This window comes from Trichechus manatus, unplaced genomic scaffold (genome assembly GCF_000243295.1).
Source record: "Trichechus manatus latirostris isolate Lorelei unplaced genomic scaffold, TriManLat1.0 scaffold00040, whole genome shotgun sequence".
In the NCBI taxonomy this organism is placed as follows: Eukaryota; Metazoa; Chordata; class Mammalia; order Sirenia; family Trichechidae; genus Trichechus; species Trichechus manatus.
This window is the reverse complement of record NW_004443976.1, coordinates 15,689,253-15,711,989: the sequence shown is the minus strand read 5'-3', so window position 1 is coordinate 15,711,989 and position 22,737 is coordinate 15,689,253. Positions and strand designations below refer to the sequence as shown.

The 22,737-nt window shown below is 40.1% G+C and overlaps 1 protein-coding gene across 1 annotated transcript in view; it reads right to left on the bottom strand.

Annotated features, from left to right (window-relative positions):
- Window positions 1–22,737, bottom strand: part of ZZEF1 (zinc finger ZZ-type and EF-hand domain containing 1) — a 119,593-nt gene that overhangs the window by 75,906 nt on the left and 20,950 nt on the right. The window contains 8 exon segments of the mRNA XM_023731139.1: window positions 6,655–6,803; window positions 7,180–7,271; window positions 11,187–11,285; window positions 13,115–13,293; window positions 14,235–14,351; window positions 18,157–18,367; window positions 20,184–20,383; window positions 21,599–21,770. Of these exon segments, the coding sequence (XP_023586907.1) occupies window positions 6,655–6,803; window positions 7,180–7,271; window positions 11,187–11,285; window positions 13,115–13,293; window positions 14,235–14,351; window positions 18,157–18,367; window positions 20,184–20,383; window positions 21,599–21,770 (1,219 nt within the window).

Genomic DNA, 22,737 nt, shown 5'->3' with positions numbered 1-22,737 from the left:
ACAAATCCGATCAGCATCTAATTTCTAAAATCTACAAGATACTGCAAAACTCAACAACAAAAAGACAAATAACCCAATCAAAAAATGGGCAAAGGATATGAACAGGCACTTCACCAAAGAAGACATTCAGGTGGCTAACAGATACCTAAGGAAATTCTCACATTATTAGCCATTAGAGAAATGTAAATCAAAACTACAATGAGATACCATCTCATCCTAACAAGGCTAGCATTAATCCAAAAAACACAAAATAATAAATGTTGGAGAGGTTTTGGAGAGACTGGAACACTTATACACTGTTGGTGGGAACGTAAAATGCTACATCCACTTTGGAAATCGATTTGGCGCTTCCATAACAAGCTAGATACAGAAGTACCATACGATACAGCAATCCCACTCCTTGGAATATATCCTAGAGAAATAAGAGATGTCACACGAATAGATATATGCACACCCACGTTCACTGCAGTACTGCTCGCAATAGCAAAAAGATGGAAACAACCTAGGTGTCCATCAACGGACGAATGGATAAACACATTATGGAATATCCACGCAATGGAACACTATGCAACGATAAAGAACAACGATGAAGCCGTGAAACATCGTATAACATGGAGGAAGCCGGAGGTCATTATGCTGAGTGAATTTAGTCAGTCACGGAAGGACAAATATTGTATAAGACCACTACTGTAAGAACTCAAGACAAGGTTTAAACACAGAAGAAAACATTGTTTGATGGTTATGAGGGTGGGAAGGGAGGGTGAGGGTTATTTACTAACTAGATAGTAGATAAGAATTATCTTAGGTGAAGGGAAGGACAGCACACACTACAAGGGAAGTCAGCACAACTGGACTAAACCAAAGCTAAGAAGTTTCCTGAACACAATCAAATACTTTGAGGGACAGAGCAGCAGGGGTAGGGGTCTGCAGACCATGCTTTCAAGGGACATCTAGGTCAACTGGCATAACAAAGCTTATTAAGAAAATGTTCTGCATCCTACTTTGGTAAGTGGCATCTGGGATCTTAAAAGCTTGCAAGCGGCCATCTAAGATGCATTAATTGGTCCCAGACACCTGGAGTAAAGGAGAATGAAGAACACCAAAGACACAAGGAAAGTACTAGCCCAAGAGACAGAAAGGGCCACATAAACCAGAGACTACATCAGCCTGAGACCAGAAGAACTAGATGGTGCCCGGCTACCACCAATGACCGCCCTGACATGAAACACAACAGAGAGTCCCAGATGCAGCAAAAGAAAGGTGGGGTGCAGAACTCAAATTCTAGTAAGAAGACCAGACTTAATGGTCTGACTGAGACTGGAGGAACCCTGGAAAGTATGGCCCCTGGATTCTCTATCAACCCAGAACTAAAACAATTTCCGAGGCCAACTCTTCAGACAGGGATTGCAATGGACTGTGAGACATCAAGTGATATTCGTAAGGAGTGTGCCTTTTAGCTCAAGTAGATACAAGAGTTTAAACGGGCAGCTTCTGTCCGGAGGTGAGATGGGAAGGCAGAGAGGGTTAGGAGCTCCTTGAATGGACATAGGGAATCAGGGGTGGAAAGAAGGAGTGTGCTGTCACAGTATGGGGAGAGCAATTAGGCTAACAGAACAATGTATGTATAAATTTTTGTATGGGAAAAAAATAAAAATAAAAAAACCAAGAGTCTCTCTCCTCAAAGAAAAAGCACATACTGATATACACACAGAAAATTTTTAAAATAATTTTAACTTTTTCAAAAAAATTCTTGAAATCAATTTGCTCTCTGTTACCGGTGTTCTTATAAAGGTGTGTTAAAGAACATGCAGAGTTCAGAAAAGGAGGGTGAGAATGGTTGTACAACTCGACGACTATAATCAATGTCACTGAATTGTACAAGTAGGAACTTGGTGTATTTTTTGCTGTGTACATTCTCAACAACAAAATAAATTATTCCTAAAAAGGCATATGTGTATAATCGGAGGGAGATTTTAGGAATGAGGGAGATTTGTAAGGGTCAAAATTATGACCACTGAGTCTTAATTACAAATGTAGATTTCAACTGAACATGTTCTAATAACTGAAGTGTCTTGCTATGCAGTCAGTTCTCCATCATTAAAAGTATTCATAAACAGGCTGAACGAACCTTTGTCAGGGATGCTGCTGAAGGAATTCCAGGATGTTGTTGCTGTTACGTGCTGTCAAGTTGTTTGTACAACAGAACGAAACACTGCCTGGTCCTGTGCTATCCTCACAATCATTGTTAAGCTTGAGCCCACTGTTGCAGCCACTGTGTCAACCCATCTCATTGATGGTCTTCCTCTTTTTCACTGACCTCTACTTTACCAAGCATGATGTCCTTCTCCAGGGACTGATCCCTCCTGATAACATGTCCAAAGTATGTGAGATGTAGTCTCGCCATCCTTGCTTCTAAGGAGCATTCTGGTTGTACTTCTTCCACGACAGATTTGTTCCTTCTTTTGGCAATCCATGGTATATGCAATATTCTTCGCTAACACTACAATTCAAAGGTGTCAATTCTTCTTCGGTCTTCCTTATTCACTGTCCAGCTTTTGCATGCATATGACTTGGGTCAGGCGCACCTTAGTCTTCAAGGTGACATCTTTGCTTTTCAACACTTTAAAGAGGTCTTTTGCAGCAGATTTGCCCAATGCAATGCATCTTTCAATTTCTTGACTGCTGCTCCATGGGTGTTGATTGTGGATCCAAGTAAAATGAAATCCTTGACAACTTCAATCTTTTCTCCATTTATCATGACGTTGCTTATTGGTCCAGTTGTTGGGATTTTTGTTTTGTTTACAGTGAAGTGTAATCCATACTGAAGGCTATGGTCTTTGATCTGCTTCAGTAACTGCTTCAAGTCCTCTTCACTTTCAGCAAGGTTGTGTCACCTGCACAATGCATGTTGTTAATGAGTCTTTCTCCAACCCTGATGTCCCGTTCTTCTTCGCATAGTCCAGTTTCTTGGATTATTTGCTCAGCATACAGACTGAATAGGTATGGTCAAAGGATACAACCCTGACGCACACCTTTCTTGACTTTAAACCACGCAGTATCCCCTTGTTCTGGGGCTTGAGACTCTTCCATTCTAACAAGCTCCCAGGTGACTCTGATGCTGCTGGTCCATCAAGGACACTTTGGATCTAAGAAAATCCATTCTATGCTGGAACTGAGAGAGCATAGAGGGGATTTTCCTAGATTCAAAGTGTGCCTCATGGACCAGCAGCATCAGAGTTACCTGAGAGTTTGTTAGAATGGAAGAGTCTAAAGTGCTAACACAGATTACTGAATTGGTATGTGCATTTAAACAAGATCTCTAGGCAATTTGTACACACACTAAAGTTTAAATAGTACTATACTGGATATTCAAGGGCTTCTGCTAACCCAATCCACCCCATTATTTGTGAAACACAGCAATATATATGGCAAGCGTAGGGCTCAGTTCCGTAAGTTTTAATTTACTAGTAGTAACAAGGGAAGCAACACTGTCCATGGGGCCACCAATGACCTCTGTAGCTAAATCCAACAGATACCACTTTATACTTTATTTTATTGGATTCTGGTAACATTTGACACCGTTGCCCACTTCCTACTTGTTTAAACATTGTTCTCCTTGGCTTCGTGATGACATAGTCTTGACATCCCTGCTACTTCTCTGGCAATTTTTCTCTGCCTCCTTTTCTCTGCTGACCCTTAAATGCTGGTGCCCCTGAGCATGTTAACCTGTTTTCTTCCCCGTTCAACACTCTTCCAGAATGATCTCTTCTAGGTTTAGGACCTTAGTCTCATGGGACAACACGGTTAACTGCCATAATATAGTTTGCAAAGTGCATGTTCTGCATCCTAGTGAAGTGAGTAGCATCTGGGGGTCTTAAAAGCTTATGAGCAGCCATCTAAGATACAACTATCGGTCTCTACTCGTCAGGAGCAAAAGAGTGAGAAGGAAACCAAAGTCTCAGTGAAGAAACAAGTCTACAGGGCGAACAGCTACATAAGCCATGGCCTCATCCACCCTGAGACCAGAAGAACAAGATGGTGCCTGGTTACCACTACTCGCCATTCTGACCAGGGTCACAATAGATGGTCCCGGATAGAAAGGGGAAAAATGTAGAACAAAACTTAAATTCTTAAAAAAAGGCTAGACTTACAGGGAGAATGAAGAGAACAAGATACAAGGAAAAGATTAGTCCAAAAGACTAATGGACCACAGCTACCAAAGACTCCACCAGACTGAGTCCCCGCTACCACCACTGACTGCTCTGACCGGGATCACAACAGAGGGTTCTGGACAGAGCTGGAGAAGGATGTAGAACAAAATTCTAACACACAAGACCAGATTTACCGGCCTGAAAGAGACTGGAGAAACCCTGAGAGTATGGCCCCCAAACACCCTTTTAGCTCAGTGGTGAAATCACTTCCGAGGTTCACCATTCAGCCAGGGATTGGACAGCCCCATAAAACAAAACGGGACTAATGAGGCACAGCAGTCCAGGGACAAGGACTGGAAGGCAGGGGGGACAGGAAAGCTGGTGATAGGGAGCCCAAGGTTGGGTAAGGACAGTGTTGACATGTAGTGGGGTTGTGAACCATTGTCATAGGGCAACATGTGTACTAACTGTTTAATGAAAAACTATTTTGTTCTGTACACCTTCATCTAAAGTGAGAATAGCAGCACAATTGGAAGAACGTAATCGATGTCACTGAATTGTGCATGTAGAAATTTCTGAAATGGTGTGTCTTTGGTTACGTGTATTTTCACCAAAAAAAAAAAAGGTCGAGAAGGGAGAGAGTTGACACGTCGTGGGGTTGTTGACCAATGTCATAAAACAATATGTGTACTGACTGTTTAATGAGAAACTATTTGTTCTGTAAACCTTCATCTAAAGTACAATAAAAAAGGCTAGACTTAATGGACCAGCTGAGATCAGAGGACTTCCTGAGACTACTGCCCTGAAATACTCTTTAAACCTTACCCAAAACTATGATGAGGTTACCTTTTAGCAAAATAACAGAGTGGATCACAAACTAAAGGATGTTACCCGTAAGTACAGTGCTCTACTAAAAAAAAATCTATATGACAGCAAAAGGTCAACGATAACTTTAAAGCAAAGATGAGAAGAAAGGGGGCAGGGAAACTAGAGTACTGGAAACAGAGCAACCAGAGCACAATTAAAGAGAATGATGACACATTATGAAAAATGTAACTAACGTCACTGAACAATTTGTATAGAAATTGTCAAATGAGAAACTAATTTACTATGTAAACTTTCACTAAAAACATAATAAATTATTATAAAATGTCTCTCAAACTGTACCTTCAGCACAGACTTCTCCTCTCGGTTCCAGACCTGTTTATCCACCTGGCTACTGGACATCTCAAAGGATTCCTAGAACCTCAACTTCAACGGACCAAATCTGAGCTCCTTATCTTCCCCACCAAGCTATTTTTTTCCTGGGGTATTTTCTATCTACCAATTTCCCCACCTGCCCAAGCCAAAAACCTGGGACTCACTGATGCCTAAGTTTTCTCCCCTCTTCTACTCCACATTCAGTCTGTCACCAGATCCTGTTGCTTCTACCTTCTAGCTGTCTCTTAAGTTTGTCTGCATCTCTTCATCGCTGCTGCTGCTGCCCTAGCTGGGGTCACCCACCCCTCTGGCTTGCCCAGCTGACAATGACGCCTTCTCCCATTGTGCGTTGCCTCCGTGCTTACTCTCCTCCAATCCATGCTACACACAGCAAGATCCAGAGCAAGACTTCTAAAACATACATTTCATCGCCTTTCTCTTTTTCTTGAAACCCAATAGCCCTCCCCCACTACACATACACATATTGCTTTAAGAGTAAAGTCCACGCCCCAAACAGAGACAAAAAGATCTTTAATGACCTGGCCCTTTCCTCGCCCCCCAGTCTCATCTCTCACCACTCTCCAACTCACAGCATTCCTCAGCTACACAGGATTTTCAGGTCCTGAAATGTGCCATACTTCCCCTCTGGGTCCTCATACCTGCTGTCTTTGCTCAGGACACTCTCCTCCCACCTCTTCAAGTGGCTGGTTAACTCTAGCTCATCCTCCAGTTCTCACCTTAAACAACACCTGAACAGGTAAGGTGCTCTGCCAGGCGCTCCCAAAGCACCCTCTGCTATAACAGCATTATAACTCTGTTGACCCTGAAAGTTTTACTGTCTCTTTTCTGGGCTGAACAGAAAGCTCCATAAAGCAGGACTGTGTCAATTTGCTCATTACTGTATCTTCAGTGCCTAGCATTAGGCCTGGCACATAGTAGGTGCTTAATAAATATTTTTGATAAAAGCACTTGATTGAGGTGGGGGTGGAGGGGTTGGAATATGGGTAAATTTCCCAGTAGCTGGGTAAGATTGAAAATCTCAGACTGCCCACAATTCATACATATATGATTACCCAGCCATTCTGAAGATGCATGCCTCTGGTCACAGAAGAGACCGGGTAAAAGTCTATGAATAAGTCAACATACACATCTTTACATATGATACTAGAGAACAATGAATGCTTATGGCCACTGAAGATGGATCACTGGCATCCTTTCTATAACGAAAAGCAGGCATATTTTACCTTAATAAGAGAACATATGAACTGCTATTAACTACAAAGAATTTTATTCTGTTCTTTACCTGCTTTTTACAAATTGCCTGAGCTCCTGAAGCTTCCATTTGTCATACTTCTCAAACCTTTTGAAGTGTTCTTCTGCATGAAATTTATCAGAAGGTGAGTTATAGGCAAATACCAGCCCACACTGGGCACCGATGCCCCCACGTCGAACCTGGAAAGAAAGATCAAAATATCACAGGAGCAAAAACTCTGTGGCTGTTTTGTTTTCAAATAATATGGTTAAATTCAAACAGCTCAGAGCAAAATCAAAACCAATGAAATGATATTTCAAATACATTAAGGCCTAGAAAAGTAAGAAAACTGCTTCACAAACCCCAGGTTTACACCATCCACAGACTTAACAGCCTTTTCAACTCATCTTTGTGTCCCTGCCCGCTGCTATGTGCCTGACACAGAGTAAACAATTATTAAGTGTTAAATGAAAAACCAATGACATGGACCTCTGAAACACAATCCCATTTAAAAGAAAAAAAAAAGAAGTAGTAACCTTGGAGGAGGTTGTTTAAAGAAGGTAGCATGAGAATTACCATAATTCTGATCTGGGTAACCTGGAAGGCAGATTCAGTTCCTGAAGAAAAAATAGTACTTGCTCTGGTTTTTCCAGTTTCTGTAAGAAAACCTGGGGCGGGGAGGGGGGGAAAAAATCAACAACCAAAGTTAGGAAGATTGACTCATATAACTCTAAGAACTAAGAAGATCAACAAAAATAAACTATATTCTTTGAGGCAGGGGAGTAACTAGTACCTCTGGTGCCTTTGAGAAAATTAGGAAAAGATTTCCCCTCTGGACACTTAACCTCAGTGATAAGCCCGAGTCAGAATAGGCTCAATGATGAGTTTGTTTTTTTAAGCAGAGCACTGGCTAGATTTTAGCCCGAGCTGGCCAGGTACAACCTCTTCAAGGCACAACCTTCTCAACCTTACAGGCAGTCTTGCTGTGAGGTTGGAAAAAAAAAAAAAAAAAAAGGTTTCTAAAGATTCTGACTTTCATGCAAGGAGACAAAAGACTGGACAATCACGTTCATGAAGTCATTCCTAAAAACCATGACTGATATTTGTCTGGGATGATAAACTCAGACAAGCATAGGGGCTAAGAAAAGAATTAGACAGCTTGTAGAAGGAAGAAACTGTGAGAAAGACCTTGAAATGGACAAAAATAGATTACTGGGTGTCCTGCGTATGGGGCTCGCTTTGGGGATATGTCTGTCTTTCACTGTCCCTGAGCTAGTTTACAAATCAGTAAATTGTAGAATACTGATAGTAATACAAATGATTCTTGTCCACAGAAATAGAAATTACTACCCATGAAAATCCATCTGATTATTCCTTATGGATACTGACCAATTTTGTATATACTGTAAATTCCTTTCAGCATTCCTATACGTGTATTTTATGAATTCTCCTTTGACCTGGTTGTAATATCTTACTGGTTCCTTAATTACTGAAATAACAAAATTGTTGATACATGTTTATTTTCTATTTGTATGAAAGTTATTCTACCTTTTGATGTTGTTGTTAATTATCCTTGAACAACTCAGGAAAGGGTCTCCTGCTAGACCTAAGGTTGGCCTTCTCTTTGTAACCTCCGTAATGGTGCAACAATACGGCATTTGTACAGTCAACGCTAACTGTTCTTCCTGGAAATCTGAACTTCTCAACCACTCCGCCTTATCAAGATGAAAGGCTAAACCAATTTCATGCTTCTTATTTCATTAAATTGAGCTCAATTAAAAAAAAACAAAACTGTAAAGCTGAATCTCTACAGGACAATGTACAAAATTTGTCACTAAAACCAAGAAAATTAAATCTAAAGGAACACTTACTAATTCAGAGGAAAGTTATTATACAGTCTAGTTCTATCAAACAATAATTCTGTAGATGATTTTAAGAAATCATATAGCCAGAAATTCACATAACTCCACTAACAACAGTACTATAAATTTCCCAATTATTGAATTGTAACCTTTTCCCAAAGGATGTCTCTAACTGAATCTATTATAAAGGTTGAAATACTTCCTAAAAGTTAACGGATTAACCAGCAATTCAAATTAGCCTCAAAGTAGATGAAGCAATAATTTAACTCAACATCAGACAGACTCTTTTTAAATAACATTGGCACCAAGTACACACTTAAGCTTTTTTAAAAAGGCAAAAAAAAAAAACCCTTCTGCTTCCTTTTTTTGGGTAAGAAACTAGCTCCCATGTCTAATTGTGATACTTTAAAATACAATTGTTTTGACATCTTGTCCTCTCCACCCCCTTGCTGGATTTATTCTTTTCAAACGACAGTGGAAAAAATATCCAACCACAAACTTAAAGGATTAAATCAATTTGCCCTTCAGGTCCTATCTCTAACGCTCCTTTCAAACACCAGCTGAAGAGGCAGTAGCTAAGAGTAATGCTCAGACCTCCGGAGATGACACGTTCTGTGCTGCAGCAGGGGTACTTGTCCAGAATGGGCAATTCCCTGGAGTTGGGGAACTTGAAGGGTACCAGTGAAAAGATCTCTGAAAAGGGAAGGAGTCGGGGGGAACACTCCTCAAACCCAACAGTTCTGGCCGTGAGAACTTTTCTCCTATCACATCGCTTCAGGCTCATTTTTTGCAATAGAGGAAAAGAGACCAAAACCTAACCTGAGTTACAAGAAACAATCAAGGATGGCTGTGAAGGGGACCAGGAGCGACCGAGCACATCTCCCCATCCCCATTCACATCCCCTGTCTCTGCTTTTCAGAAAAACTATTAAAAAAAAAAAAAACCACTAACAAATCTACAAACTACAACAACTAGATTTATAAGATCTATTCCTCCAAGGGGGAATGGAAGGCAAGAACAAGGAGGTGGGAGGGTAAATGGCACAGGGAGAATAAAAAAAAAAAAACTAAACCTGGTGCCGTCAAGTCAAGTCCGACTTATGGCAACCCAGTGTGTTACAGAGTAGCACGGTGCTCCATAGGGTTTTCTTGGCTATAATCTTTATGGAAGCAGATCGCCAGCCCTTTCTTCCTGGCACTGCTGGGTGAGTGGATTCAAACTGCCAACCTTTAGGTGAGTAGTCGAGTTCAAACAGTTTGTGCCACCCGGACCTTCACAGGGAGAATAACAGAGTTTAAATCAGACCAGACATAAGAACCCTTTCAAACACAGGGCGGTGTTAAAAAAAAAAAAATCCATATACGAGTGTCTGAAAGATTCTGCCTTACATGCCCCAGACACAAAAAATCCAATTCTTTTCAGAGAGTCAAGGGAAAACGCAGAAGGCTTTTAGCAGACTGGTCTGCCATTCCTGAGTGGTGGATGGGGAAAAGAGCTGCCACCGTCTCCTCCAGCCCTCCCCTCCCCTTCCCTTTGGATGACAGGTGTGCAGTGGCCTGCATCTGCTTCAGTGCGGCAGGAGATGGAGCAGTGAAGGAGACTTCTCTGCAGAGGCTGAGCTGCTGAGGGCAAGGAAACTGTCTTTCAAGAGTCTAGTGCTTAACAAAACCACCAAGGAGAAGAGGTGCAACTGGAGAAAGCACATTTTCCCAGGGATCTCTACTGCCAAAGAACACAGGAAACAGGCTAGAGAAGAGGCAACCACTGAGAATGTAGAAGGCCTGCAGTGCTGTGAGGAAAATCAAGGGGAACCGAATCCAAAGCAGTAAGTCCAGTCCCTTTCAATGTCTGATAATTGTTGGTGCATTCCAATTGCCCTACTGCATTAGTGATATTCAAAGTAGTATTCCAAAAACCCAAACCCGTTGCCGTTGAGTCAATTCCAACTCATAGCGACCCTCTAGGACAGAGAAGAACTGCCCCATAGGATTTCCAAGGCTGTAATCTTTATGGAAACAATGCCATATCTTTCTTCTGTGGAGTGGCTGGTGGGTTCGAACCGCAGACCTTTCAGTTAGCAGCCAAGGGCTTAAGCACTAAGCCACCAGGGCTCCTTCAAAGCAGTATAGTGAATAGAAAAGGAACATATGCAGGAGACTAACTAGCTGGTCAACAACATGGATGAGGAAGGGAACTCACAAACACCCCATGGATGAAGAAAAGAGCCCACAGCAAAAAGCTGAAGGGCACATCAGCAATTATTTTGCTAATACTAGAGAATGAATGAGGCTTCCTTCCAGACACCTCAAATGTCAGATCAGCTATATCTGGAAATACCCTTCATAATTTATGCTTTCAGCAGTATAGTGCTCCTGATCCACTAGGCTTCTCAATACTTGAAGAAAACACAATAGAGAGACAATCTGAACTTAAAAACAGATAAAAGAGTAACTTTTTTCGATTCCAAGAGGAGGAGTCTGCTTTTCAAAATGGAAGGCTCTCCAGTACGCGTGTGTCATTACAGTCATTAGCACCTAGAAAGACAGAACTTTCTAAAGGAAACCAGGGATGGTTCAGGAGTCACTGCCAAATAAAGAACAATGGAAAGGAAAGACTGCACACGCTGCAAATGTCCAAGGCCATAGCACAAACCCACACAGCTGCTTACTGAGCACAACCGGGCCATTTCACACACTGCAGATGGATGAATTTACCACTTACCATCCCTTGTCCATGGCTCAACAAGGAGGTTTTCAGGTCCTGACTTCTCTTCTTTTCCTTTGACATCACATGCTTGAAGAGTCAATTGGAGAGGTTTACCTGACCAACAAAGAGAGAGAGAGAGCCCAAAGCTGGCACTACAAAAAAAGAAAACCAGCAGGCACGGTACGGGAGATGGAGCGCCTGTGGCCACCCGTTTAAAAACTAAAACGGAGAAGTAATATTAGACAAAAGTTGACACCCTCCTTTTTCCCCTCCCCCCAACCAGGTAAGGCAAGACCTTTACAGCTTATGTCCCTGGGTGGCTCCAAGGAGAGGTCTCTAGAACAACCACTGTTCAGCAACATAGCATATTATGAGATATAGAATAATACCACAGCTTCAACGTATTTGGAGGGGGAGGTATCTCCCTAAAATACTGTCTTGGAATCAATAATTAATTTTATTGTAATTGCATTTAAATACATAAATGCTGTTTTGAGTCTTGTTTCTTTAAAACACCTCCAGGCAAATTTTGAAAGTTTCAAGAATTACAAAAATCAATTTTTTCTATGATAATCTAAAAATTGTCCTTTTTTTCCCTTTTAATAATTAATGAGTACCCATTAATCTATAACCCAACCCAGAACTAGGGTATTATCAATAATGTTCTATGAATTTCTCCCTTTTCCAGTCCCCAGATAAACCATTAATATGAACTGAAAATTTTTCTGGAGAACATTCAGCCTCTAGACAGTACTGATCCCTCCATCCAGCCATGCCTGCTACACCCTCCTGGCAAAAAAAATAAAACCAAAAACCAAAACCACTGCCATCAAGTCAACTCTGACTCATAGCAACCCCACAGGACAAAGCAGACCTGCCCCACAAGGTTTCCAAGGCTGTAAATCTTTACAGAAGCAGACTGCCACATCTTTCTCCCACGGAGCAGCTGGAGGGCTCGAACTACCAACCGTTCAGTTAGCAGTCAAGTGCTTAACCACTGCACCAGTAGGGCTTTCCCCAAAAATAAGATCCTTCCAAATTTATGTAATTGATCACCATAAGTAAAATTTACCTGCCATATATTTCCTATATGTTTATCAGAAATATCTTCCACACCCTTAAGATAATTTAAGGAAAAACTAAGATATCAATTTTCTGACTTTAAAAATTAAACATAACATAATCAAGTCATATCAAAGACAAAGGTACGAATACCGTGGCAGAAATATCACAGTAGCGCCTCTATTACTGAAGAAAATGGCAGCAATACTGTATACTTTCTGTACAGAGACTGTCACTAGAGGTGAGGACAGCAAATACGTTGTTCCTCACATACCAACTGCTGTCATTTGTGAGGAGCTCTATCAACCTGTGTTGAGAAGGATTAGGGGCCCAATCCTGGATCAGTAGAAAAGTGCTGAGATGGACTTATGCTGGGCACGGGAAGGGAGGGCAGTAGCAGGCATGTTATACATACTTCTGGCCAGTGATCATCGGCGTGCGGAGGGATGCATTCTAAGACAAAGATCCCTTTGCACCACATCTTGGCTAGTTTCCTCCCTCCAGATGAGGAGCATTCCACCTTCCCAACCCTCCTGGCGTACACAATGAGACATTCATGTACTTCACCAAGGCTGGCTGTGAGCGAATGGCCACAAAATCTAAGTGACTAGGCCAGTAAATCTGGGGAGCAAAGCCTAGTGGACACCCAGGAGTCCTCTTCTGCTGATGCTGCCATAAATGAACCAACATCCCCCTTCTGCCTACCAACTCCAGACAGTCTGACACTCGGAGAATATGCCAATCTAGGAATCATGGTAAAACTACAACAACCCAGTCCATAAACTACCCGAAAAGACAAGAAGATGCCAAGAGGTCACACACTGAGGATGGTTTTATGATGTGTCCACTGCTGGCATCTCCATCAACCCTAGGTCATTTACCATATTTAAGGAGCAGGTTCTGCCTAACTGATGCCATGGACGAGATGAGGGATGAGGCATCATACTGTGTGTCCAGGTGCTCAGTGATGGTACAGAGAGAGCTCATCACTTTGGCAACACTTCCTCTTGCCAGTGCAAAAGCCAGAAGAGTCAGTTCCACCCCTGGAGTAGAACAGCAGCTGTAAACCAAGAGCAAAACACTTTCACTTATTAAAAACATGACAAAACCCAGGTAGCTCAAACCCTACGTAACTGATCACTATAAGTAAAATTAACCTGCCATATGCTTTCTATGTTTATGAAAAATATTTTTCCATGGCCCTTAAGACAATCTAAGGAAAAACTAAATCAACCCAGAGGACCAGGGAATTAAATTCTTAATTCTGTAAGCTTAATTTAGAAAAATTAAATAATTCAAATAGTATCAATTATAACAAATTTAACTTTATAAATGGGTTTCAAATAAACCAAAAATAAACGAACACTGCAATAAGCCTCTACTATTTAGAAGCCTTAGGGAGTGAGTTGGCTTGGCCAGAGAGTTGAAGATTTCTTCCCTCAAGAACCAAAAATTTATTTTAGATCTACTCCATAGCTTATTTCTCTGTCTTTTTAAAACACATTATGTTGAAACTTTTGAAACTGCCTGGATGGCTCAGGGGCTGGTATGTCCTCTAATACAGTCATGTCCCAAGGGCTCACTGAGACAAAGCTGACTGTCACCACACTAAGCAAGCCATCCCTTCTATCAGGCTATCAAGGGGCCCCTTCCCCAGTTCTACAGGTAACCAGGCTTGCTAGACCTGTGTGTGAAGGTAGGCAGGGTGGGAGGAAGGACCATAGGCCCGAGACAGGAGTGCACTGAAAGGTTTTACATTTGAGACATCTGTTCCAGCTGATCAGCAACATGCATCCCCACTACCCTTGTAATTCTTGAGGTCAGGTGATATTGCTAGATAATGGATTTTACATCGACGAATTAATATTTTACCTTCTCTTCAGTTGCTGAAAAAGAACCATTTTTAGCTGTGATCTTTAAAAGAGTAAAATATTTTTTAAAAAGACTTAACAAGCATATATGTCCTCCATCCCAGAGTTCACTTTATCAACCATGATTTACCTAGTTATCCTTATGAGAAAACTGTCCACTTCTTCCAGAACATTGGGAGACAGGAAAGTGGAGAAATCTGTAGATCCTGGTGAGAGGGAAAGTGGCGGCATGTGCTGCAGTGCCTTCCTAAGTGTAAAATCAGAACAAAACCAGGTATAACAGTAGATAAAAATAAACTGTTAAAAGCTTGTTTTGATTAACCCCTTATAAATAAACAGAGAGTATTCCTCTAGAGAACTTGATCTTTTATTTCTTATTTTGGATTCATAAAGTACACAACGTAAACTAGCATTTTCCCCCCAGGAGTCACAGTGCTAAGCAGTTTAATAGGGTCTCATTTTTTTTCTTTCTTTCAAGATTTTCATTTTCCTCTGTAAAAGCTTATTCAACTCTCTGGACATAAGCGTTTGTTATCAACAGCAGTTTGAGCAAAAGACATACATACTCTGCTAAGAAACCACTGAGTGGGATCAGGAGGCTATTCATGCAGAAGCAGGGCAATGGGAAATTGGTTGTATACACAGGGAGTGATTAAATTATTTCAAATTTCAAAGAAGAAAACATATTGAGAATGCTTAGAGCCAGGTTTATCACTACCAGAAAAGAGTTACAAATATGGAAAAGGAGAAAACTAGAATGAACACTGTAGTGTTGGATTAGAATTGAAGGTATCCATATTAACTCATAGTTTTCAGTATTACAGAGAAAAATAAGTATAAATGTGTGCATGTATGCACATGTATGTCTGTGTACTATCTATATACATACATATATTCCCTAGCTGTATCCACTGAGAGGGCTGGGGGAAGCAATACCCTGCAGCAATGAGTCTGGTTTCTAAATAGCATCCTCTACTAAAAGGGACCAGGGCTCCTTAGAGAAATGACAGAGAATGTTCAAGATAAGTCTAGAACACCTTGCTGCACCAGAAAGTAAGGAAGTGGTCCAAGAATGAGAAACATATGACAAAAGGACATGTGAGCCAGACTGAATGGGCTCCCACTGGGCAAATCTGGGACAAGCTGAGCATCAAAACTGTGATGCATTATAATTCACTGAGTAGAACAAGAATCTATGAGTCCGTATTAATATAAATAAACAAACAAAGTATGATGAAGAACAGGACATTTACATCGTCTCAAAGTATATCCTTTGAGATGTATTTAATTACAAAGGGAAAAAGAATTGTTTTACAGTGAAGTCTGGCAAACACCACTTTAATCAAGTAATCAAAGTTCATTGATGATCACTAGTAATAGGAAAATCTGAAGTGTGTATCACCTGACAGGATGCAATGCAAATACAGTATCACTTCTATAGTATTCCTGGCTAAGGATAAAACCTAAATTTAATCAAGATGAAACATCAGACAAACCAAAATTGAGGGACACTCTTCAAAATAACTGACCTGTAACTGTCAAAGGTGTCAAGATCATGAAAGTAAAGAAAAGAGTAAGGACTTGTTTTGGACTGAAGGAAATTAAAGAGACATGACAATGAAATACAAAATATGATTCCAGACTGGATCCTTTTCTATAAAGGACATTGGTGGGACAACTGGAAAAACCTGAACAGGGTCTGAGGATTAGATGGCAGAAATGTATACCAATATTGGTTTCCTGATTTTGACAGTTGCAGAACAATGTTCTTGTTTGTAGAAAATATATACTTAAACATTCAGTGATGACAAGGCATCAGGTTGGCAAATTATTCTTAAATGAATCAGAAAGAAACAGAAGTTCTTTGTACTGTACTACATTGTTTCTCTAAGTTGGAAATTGTTTAAAGAAACATTTTTTGAAAACAGGAAGGAAGGAGTATGACCAAATAATATCCTTCAAACTTAGCGTTGCCAGCACTATAATTTGCAGAAAAGTTTGACTTAATAATAGCACTAACAAATTTTAGAAGACATCAGGAGAACAAGATATTGGCAACCTCTTTTTGTCTGACACTTTAATAGCCTACACTAATAGTGTTTGGAGCTCTGGTGGTGCAGTGGTTAAGAGCTCGGCTGCTAACCAAGAGGTCGGCAGTTCAAATCCACCAGCTGCTCCCTGGAAACCCTATGGGGCAGTTCTATTCTGTCCTACAGGGTCACTATGAGTCGGAATCAACAAGACAGCAGCGGCTTTTTTTTTTTTTTTTTTAATAGTGCTTATTATCGGTTGTTGAACTATATACAATACTACCACTTCACTGCTATCAAAGCTGGTTGTTTTCACCTTGTATGTTAGCACTGGGTGTTTTTGCCCTAAGAGTTTTTTAATAGAAAAATTTAAAGCTGTTCTATATTTACAAATAAATTAGTTTACCACTCCACACCCACTAGGGTGGCTATTATCAGGAAAATAAAAAAATAACAAGTGTTGGCAAGGATATGGAGAAATTGAAACCCTCATACACTGCTAGCGGGAATGCAAAATGGCACAGCTGCTGTGAAAAACATTTGGCAGTTCCTCAAAAAGTTAAATACAGAATTTCCATAAGACCCAGTAACTCCAACTCCTATGTAAATAACCAAAAGAGTTGAAAGCAGGGACTCAAACAGATCCTTGTACACCAATGTTCACTGCAGCATTATTCACAACAACCAAAGAGTGGAAACAACCCTAGTGTCCATCAATAGATGAATGGATAAACAAAACGTGGTACATACATACAATGGAATACTATTCAGCCAGAAACAGAAATGAAGTTCTAATACATGTTACAACATGGATGAACCTTGAAAACATTTGCTAAATAAGTCAGACACAAAAGGATAAATATTGTATGATCCCACTTATATATCTAGAATAGGCAAATGCAGAGAAACAAAAGGTTACTAGTGGTTATCAGGGGTAGAGAAGGGCAGAATGGGGAGTTACTGCTGAAGCGGTACTGAATTTCTGTTTGGGGTGACAAAAAACTTTGGAAACGGTGATGGTTGCACAACACTGTGAATGCAATTAACAGCACTAAATTATATATGTAAAAATAGTTTAAAAAGGCAAAATTTTGTAATATAGGTAGTCCCTGACTTACAACGTATTCAAGTTGTGACGAGCGGCACTTATGACTATCTGCTGTTTTTCTGGTACATCTTATTGTTAGTAATACATACTATATACAATGTTGTAGTGTGTATTTTTGTCAATGTTATCATTCTCAGATGTTCACAGATCAGATTTATAAAGATACTGGTAATAAAAGGCAACAATAATGAAAACTAAAAAAAAAAAAAAGACGTATTCAACTTACATCAGAACCAACTTATGACAGAGTGGTTGAAAAAGAACCTCCTCGTAAGTTGGGGACTACCTGTATATATTTTACTACAATAAAAGTTTTAAAATAAATAAATAGTTTAGCGTTCTTGAAAAGATTTCACTGGTGGTGAAAAGAGCCCTGGGCTTAGAGTCCAAAGACCTAGACGCAAACTGATCCATCACTGCCCAGTCATGTGACCTCAGGGAAGGTCACGATTTCCTCATCTAAAAAATGTAAATAATTTCTACGGGTACATTTCACAGTGGAAGTAGGTTAAAAAAAAAAAAAAAGTATATTTATTTATATTTTACCTGAAAGTGCTTTACCCAGTAAACATAAGGCACTATTTAAATGTGAGGAATCGTTTCCCAGTCGACAAGAAACAGGAAGACCCTCACAAGACCGGTGCACTTAGTGAGCTGCTGAGGGTGAGGAAGTTGAGGGAACTGCATGAGGGGAGTAGGAAGGTGGAATGGGCACTTCTTCAAAGTCTGTGAGGTCAGAACATCAAAGAAAGCAGCAGCGTGGAGCTAAAAAGACAAAAGCAGGAAACAACAGGGCACCAGGGCTGAGCTTTTGACCAAGGCGTGATGCTAGCAGGCTGCTCAGTGACATTTCCAAAAGTGTTCCAGAAGAATGAGTGGACCCTGATGGGGCTGGAAAACCCTGAATTTCTTACTGAGTATTGTGCAGGACTGTCTGGACAAAGGCTGGGTTTGTCTCCATAGACGCCGTCACCAGAGATGTCAGCAGAGACCAGTACCATATCGCGGAAGCATCTGAGACTGAAACTCCAGATTTCTTGACTCTCTGAAAGCCAACAGCCCTCAGACCATGAATTCTAGTGTCACATCCATCGCTAAGACACCGTTTTATGTTGATCTGGACATCTGTCAAGCACAAACAACAAATTCAGTACTGGATTAACTGCGTGAGGTCAGCAAATGCTAGGCTTCAAACTAAAAGCAAAACAGTAGTTTCCATTTTGAAAAGAAAATTCTGAAGATATACTTTGACAACAGAAATAATGTGTACAATGCAACTACTAGATGATAAACCTGTCACAAAAGCATCGCCCAATCTCAGAAGTATTAAGAATAACATGAAAAATTAGGAATTTCTGAGTCTTGAAAAATTAATACACAGAGCGTAACAGGAACAAAAAAATCCTGACTAAATGCATGGTAAGAACATTTCTAGAATTTTTCCTAGGGTTCAGAAACTCGGATTGAGTTATAAAACAATAGCTGGCTCATAAGCAGTTATGAGAATTACTTTTTAATAATTAAGTCTAAAAAGGACACAACTTAGAGAAAAGACCACCACAGTTTAAGACACGAAGTTTCTACTCCACAAGCTTAACTACTTCTTTGCCTAGGGGTGAGACACAAAGACTCTACCTCCCTAGGCCTCTCAGTTCCTTTGAGCAAAGTAAGAACACTTCGTTTGGCCCAGGAAAGCATTAGAAGAAATGAGACAAAACATGAAGCATTCCGGCTTCCTGAATGAAATAAGCCTGGAAAGAAATCACAGAACTGTGATTATTTCCAAAATCCTACGTGTGAAGCAAGGTTATAACAGCATAAAACTGGTAACAACCTAAATGTCCAACAATAAGGGGCTGGTTAAAATTAAAGCATAATCTTATAACACGAAAGGTGCGCACGAATATATGATATGGCAATATGTTAAAAAAAAAAAAGATTATAAAATAGCATGTACAGAATATCACCGTTTCTGTAAAAGATATGTATATATATCTCTTACATATTCTATATGTAAGAGATACGTATACCAAAACAAGACCAAACCCATTGCCGTCGAGTCGATTCCAACTCATAGCAACCCTACAGAACAGAGTAGAACTGCCCCATAGGGTTTCCAAGGAGGGGCTGGTGGATTCAAATCGCCGACCTTTCGGTTAGCAGCCGAGCTCTAAACCACTGCACCACCAGGGCTTCAAAAGATATGTACAGATTTGTAGAAATACATAAATGTATGTGCAAATATATGTATACAACTCTTATTTTTTAAAAAAAAAATGTGTGTGTGTGTGTGTGTGTGTGTGTGTGAGACACACACACATAAAGCAGAAACCAAATTTGTTGCTGTCGAGCCGATTCTGACTCATGGCAACCCCATGTGTTACAGAGTAGAACTGCTCCACAGGGTTTTCTTGGCTGTAATCTTTACAGAGCAGATCACCAGGCCTTTCTTCCACAGTGCTGCTGGGTGGATACAAACCACCAACCTTTAGGTTAGTAGTCGAGCCCAAACCGTTTGCTCCACCCAGGGACCTTCATGTACACATACACGTATATAAATACACACATGCAAGAAAAGATCTTGAAGTATCCACACCAAGGTGTTCACAGTGACAATCCCTGGGTAATGAGATTTTGAGTAATTTTTGTTTATATGTTTCTAATTTTCCAACAAGAAAATAAGAATAAAATATTTTCTATTAAAAAAAAGTTTACCACTATTCTATAATTTTTAAAAACACTGAATAGATGATACAATGATGACTTTCACATATATCATGAGAAGCAAATAGACTCTCAAAAGAAAAACTAACAGCTTTTCCACTTCAGAGGTTCTCCTAGGATAAGGCCTGATATAAAGCAATTGCTAAAAAATATTATTTTCCTCCCTCTCCTCCCTATTCCCTCAGTTAGAAAGGCAGGATGCATCTAGTTGACTCACAGAGCTGACTGATGTTGGCGTTTTCCAGCAGTGTCACATAGCCGGTGATGTTGCTGGGGATGTGCACGTCTCGGACTTCCTGAAGGTCGCTGGCAGTCCTCCCCACAGCTACTGTCACCTGCTGTGGCATGTAGCTCTGGTCAGTGGCAGCCACAGCAATGGACAGGTGCCTAAGCACAACATCTGGCTTCATTTTTAAACTGGAAAACAGAGAGCAGAAATTACATATGTTTATACAGGTCACGAACTGGCAAGGTCCACAAGTCTCATCTCAAAAGATACTGTATTTGATATACCCAAAGACTGATTTTCCTAAGAGCAACTAGCTTGAAAAGCTATTAGTTTCAAAGTCCTTATGACTTGCCCAAGTCTCTAAAACAAGTTTCAGTTCAAGATTAATACTACACTTCCTTTTAAGCTATTAGCAAAGGCAGAAAGTATAATATGAACATTCTAACAAAATCTCTTTACCTAGCAAGAAGCAAATTCTAAACTGCATCCAAACTTTCTATCTTGAGGACTAAGAACTGACTATACTTCCTCATCTATCAACTAGATAGGTGGCTAACGGTCAAAATATATACTCCAAAGTAAAGCAAGGCAATTATTTCTATTTTCTCCAACTAAACTTAGACCATTCTCAGAAAGGACAGGTGAAAATTTAGACAGCAGCTTCAGAACTTCTAGAGATTATATAGTTTACTGTCATTAATTTCACTCCAAGATTCCTGGCCATCCCATCCCCTTTTCTAAACTGGTCAACTTAGTTTCATATAGATTCTTTTAAATGTACACAATGGGTCTTCAAAAATAAAATCAGATCTGATATAAAAAAAAGCACCTGCCCCTTATGATACTAATTTTCCTGAGAAACTAGGGAAAAAGATCTGAAGTCAGCAGTATGAAATATTAGTCAAGTATTAGTTCCTCCTTTAAGGAGCCCTGGTGACACAATGGTTAAGCACTTGGCTGCTAACCAAAAGGTTGGTAGTTCAAACCCACCCAGCAGCTCCACAGGAGAAAGACCTGGCGATCTGCTTCCGTAAAGATCATAGCCTAGAAAACCCTACAGGGCAGCTCTATTCTGTCACATGGGGTTGCTATGAGTCGAAAATCGACTCAACAGAATCTAACAACATTTCTCTTTTAAAATATCAAATAAAGAAATTATCCATTTTATCAATATGTGAACCAGGTTAACATGATTTTACATGATTCCTTTTACTTGATTCATAAAGCATCTTCACAGACAGCCGTTCACCATACAGGGGAGAAAAATACTAGACAGTTAAGTAGAAAACATTCCAAAACTAAAAAAAAAAACAAAAAAATTATTTAATATACTCATAGGGTAAGAAAAAGAAAGCAGATAATTTTTTGGACTTTCACTCAAGACCTGGTATCATACCACCCACCGAATCCAGTGTGAGCGGGCACTGCCATCTGACTGCCAGTAGGATGATGTTTCTCCATTCGTCATCTTGTCAATGTCTGCAGGGTTGGAGGATGTTTCTATGTAAGTGTAACATTTTGCTACTGACTTGAGTTTATCCATCTCTGGACTTCTTGTTAAATCTCCAGGGCCTTCTGCAAGGAAAACCAGAGCTTATCATGTAATGCAGGTATGCCCCGCTTTTTGGAAGTTCGTTTTACACCACTTTGCTTTTACGAAAGACCTACATTAGTACCTGTTTTCACTAGCCAAGAGAAATCTGAAGGGGATTTTTGCTTTTATGAGAAAAGGTGAAAAGTGGAAATAATGTTCAGTGTTTGTTTTGCAGCGAGCCATTAAAGAGGCAGTGCGTGCCCCGAGCAGCGAGAGTGGCGTCGCCAAGCGCCTTCCCTGGGAGCCACACTCAGCATCTCGGCATCAAGTCGCCATAGCTTTGAACTGTGTCTGTGAGCGTCTATGCTTTATCTCGATTTATTTTGGATTTGGTAGGTTATTTTCTGGGTCTGGGGACATTCAAAAATTTTTTCCATATAGATTAGTGGTAATCACTTCTTCGCTTTACACCACTTCAGCTTAGGAAAGGTTTCATAAGAATGCTCTACTTTCGGACAGCAGGGGGAACTGTATCTTTTAAACAAGGGGAAAAAAAAGTCCATTTAAAATCTCTAGTAGAAATATGTTTGCACTTTGTTCCTTAAAAAGATTAATGTTTCTTAAAATTTCCTTTCAAAGAACCTATGTAAAGCAGAAATTGGCCAATGATTTCCCCATTATCTCATTAAAGTGTAATACTTGAATTACTGGTGTACGTGCAAAACCAAGCCAAAAGAAGCAAATGATCTTATAGTTTGAATTTACATTTCTTTAATTATGAGTTAGGCTTTTAAAACCACTTGTTTATAAGCCACTTGTGTTTCTGAGTATGGTCTGGTCATATCCTTTTCCACTTTCTACTGGGTCACGAGTCTTACCAATTTATATACTTTATGTACATTACATAACATATACACACTAGCTCATATTAATTGAGTGTTTACTGTGAACCAGACACTGTTCTGGAAACCCTGGTGGTGTAGAGGTTAAGTGCTATGGCTGCTAACC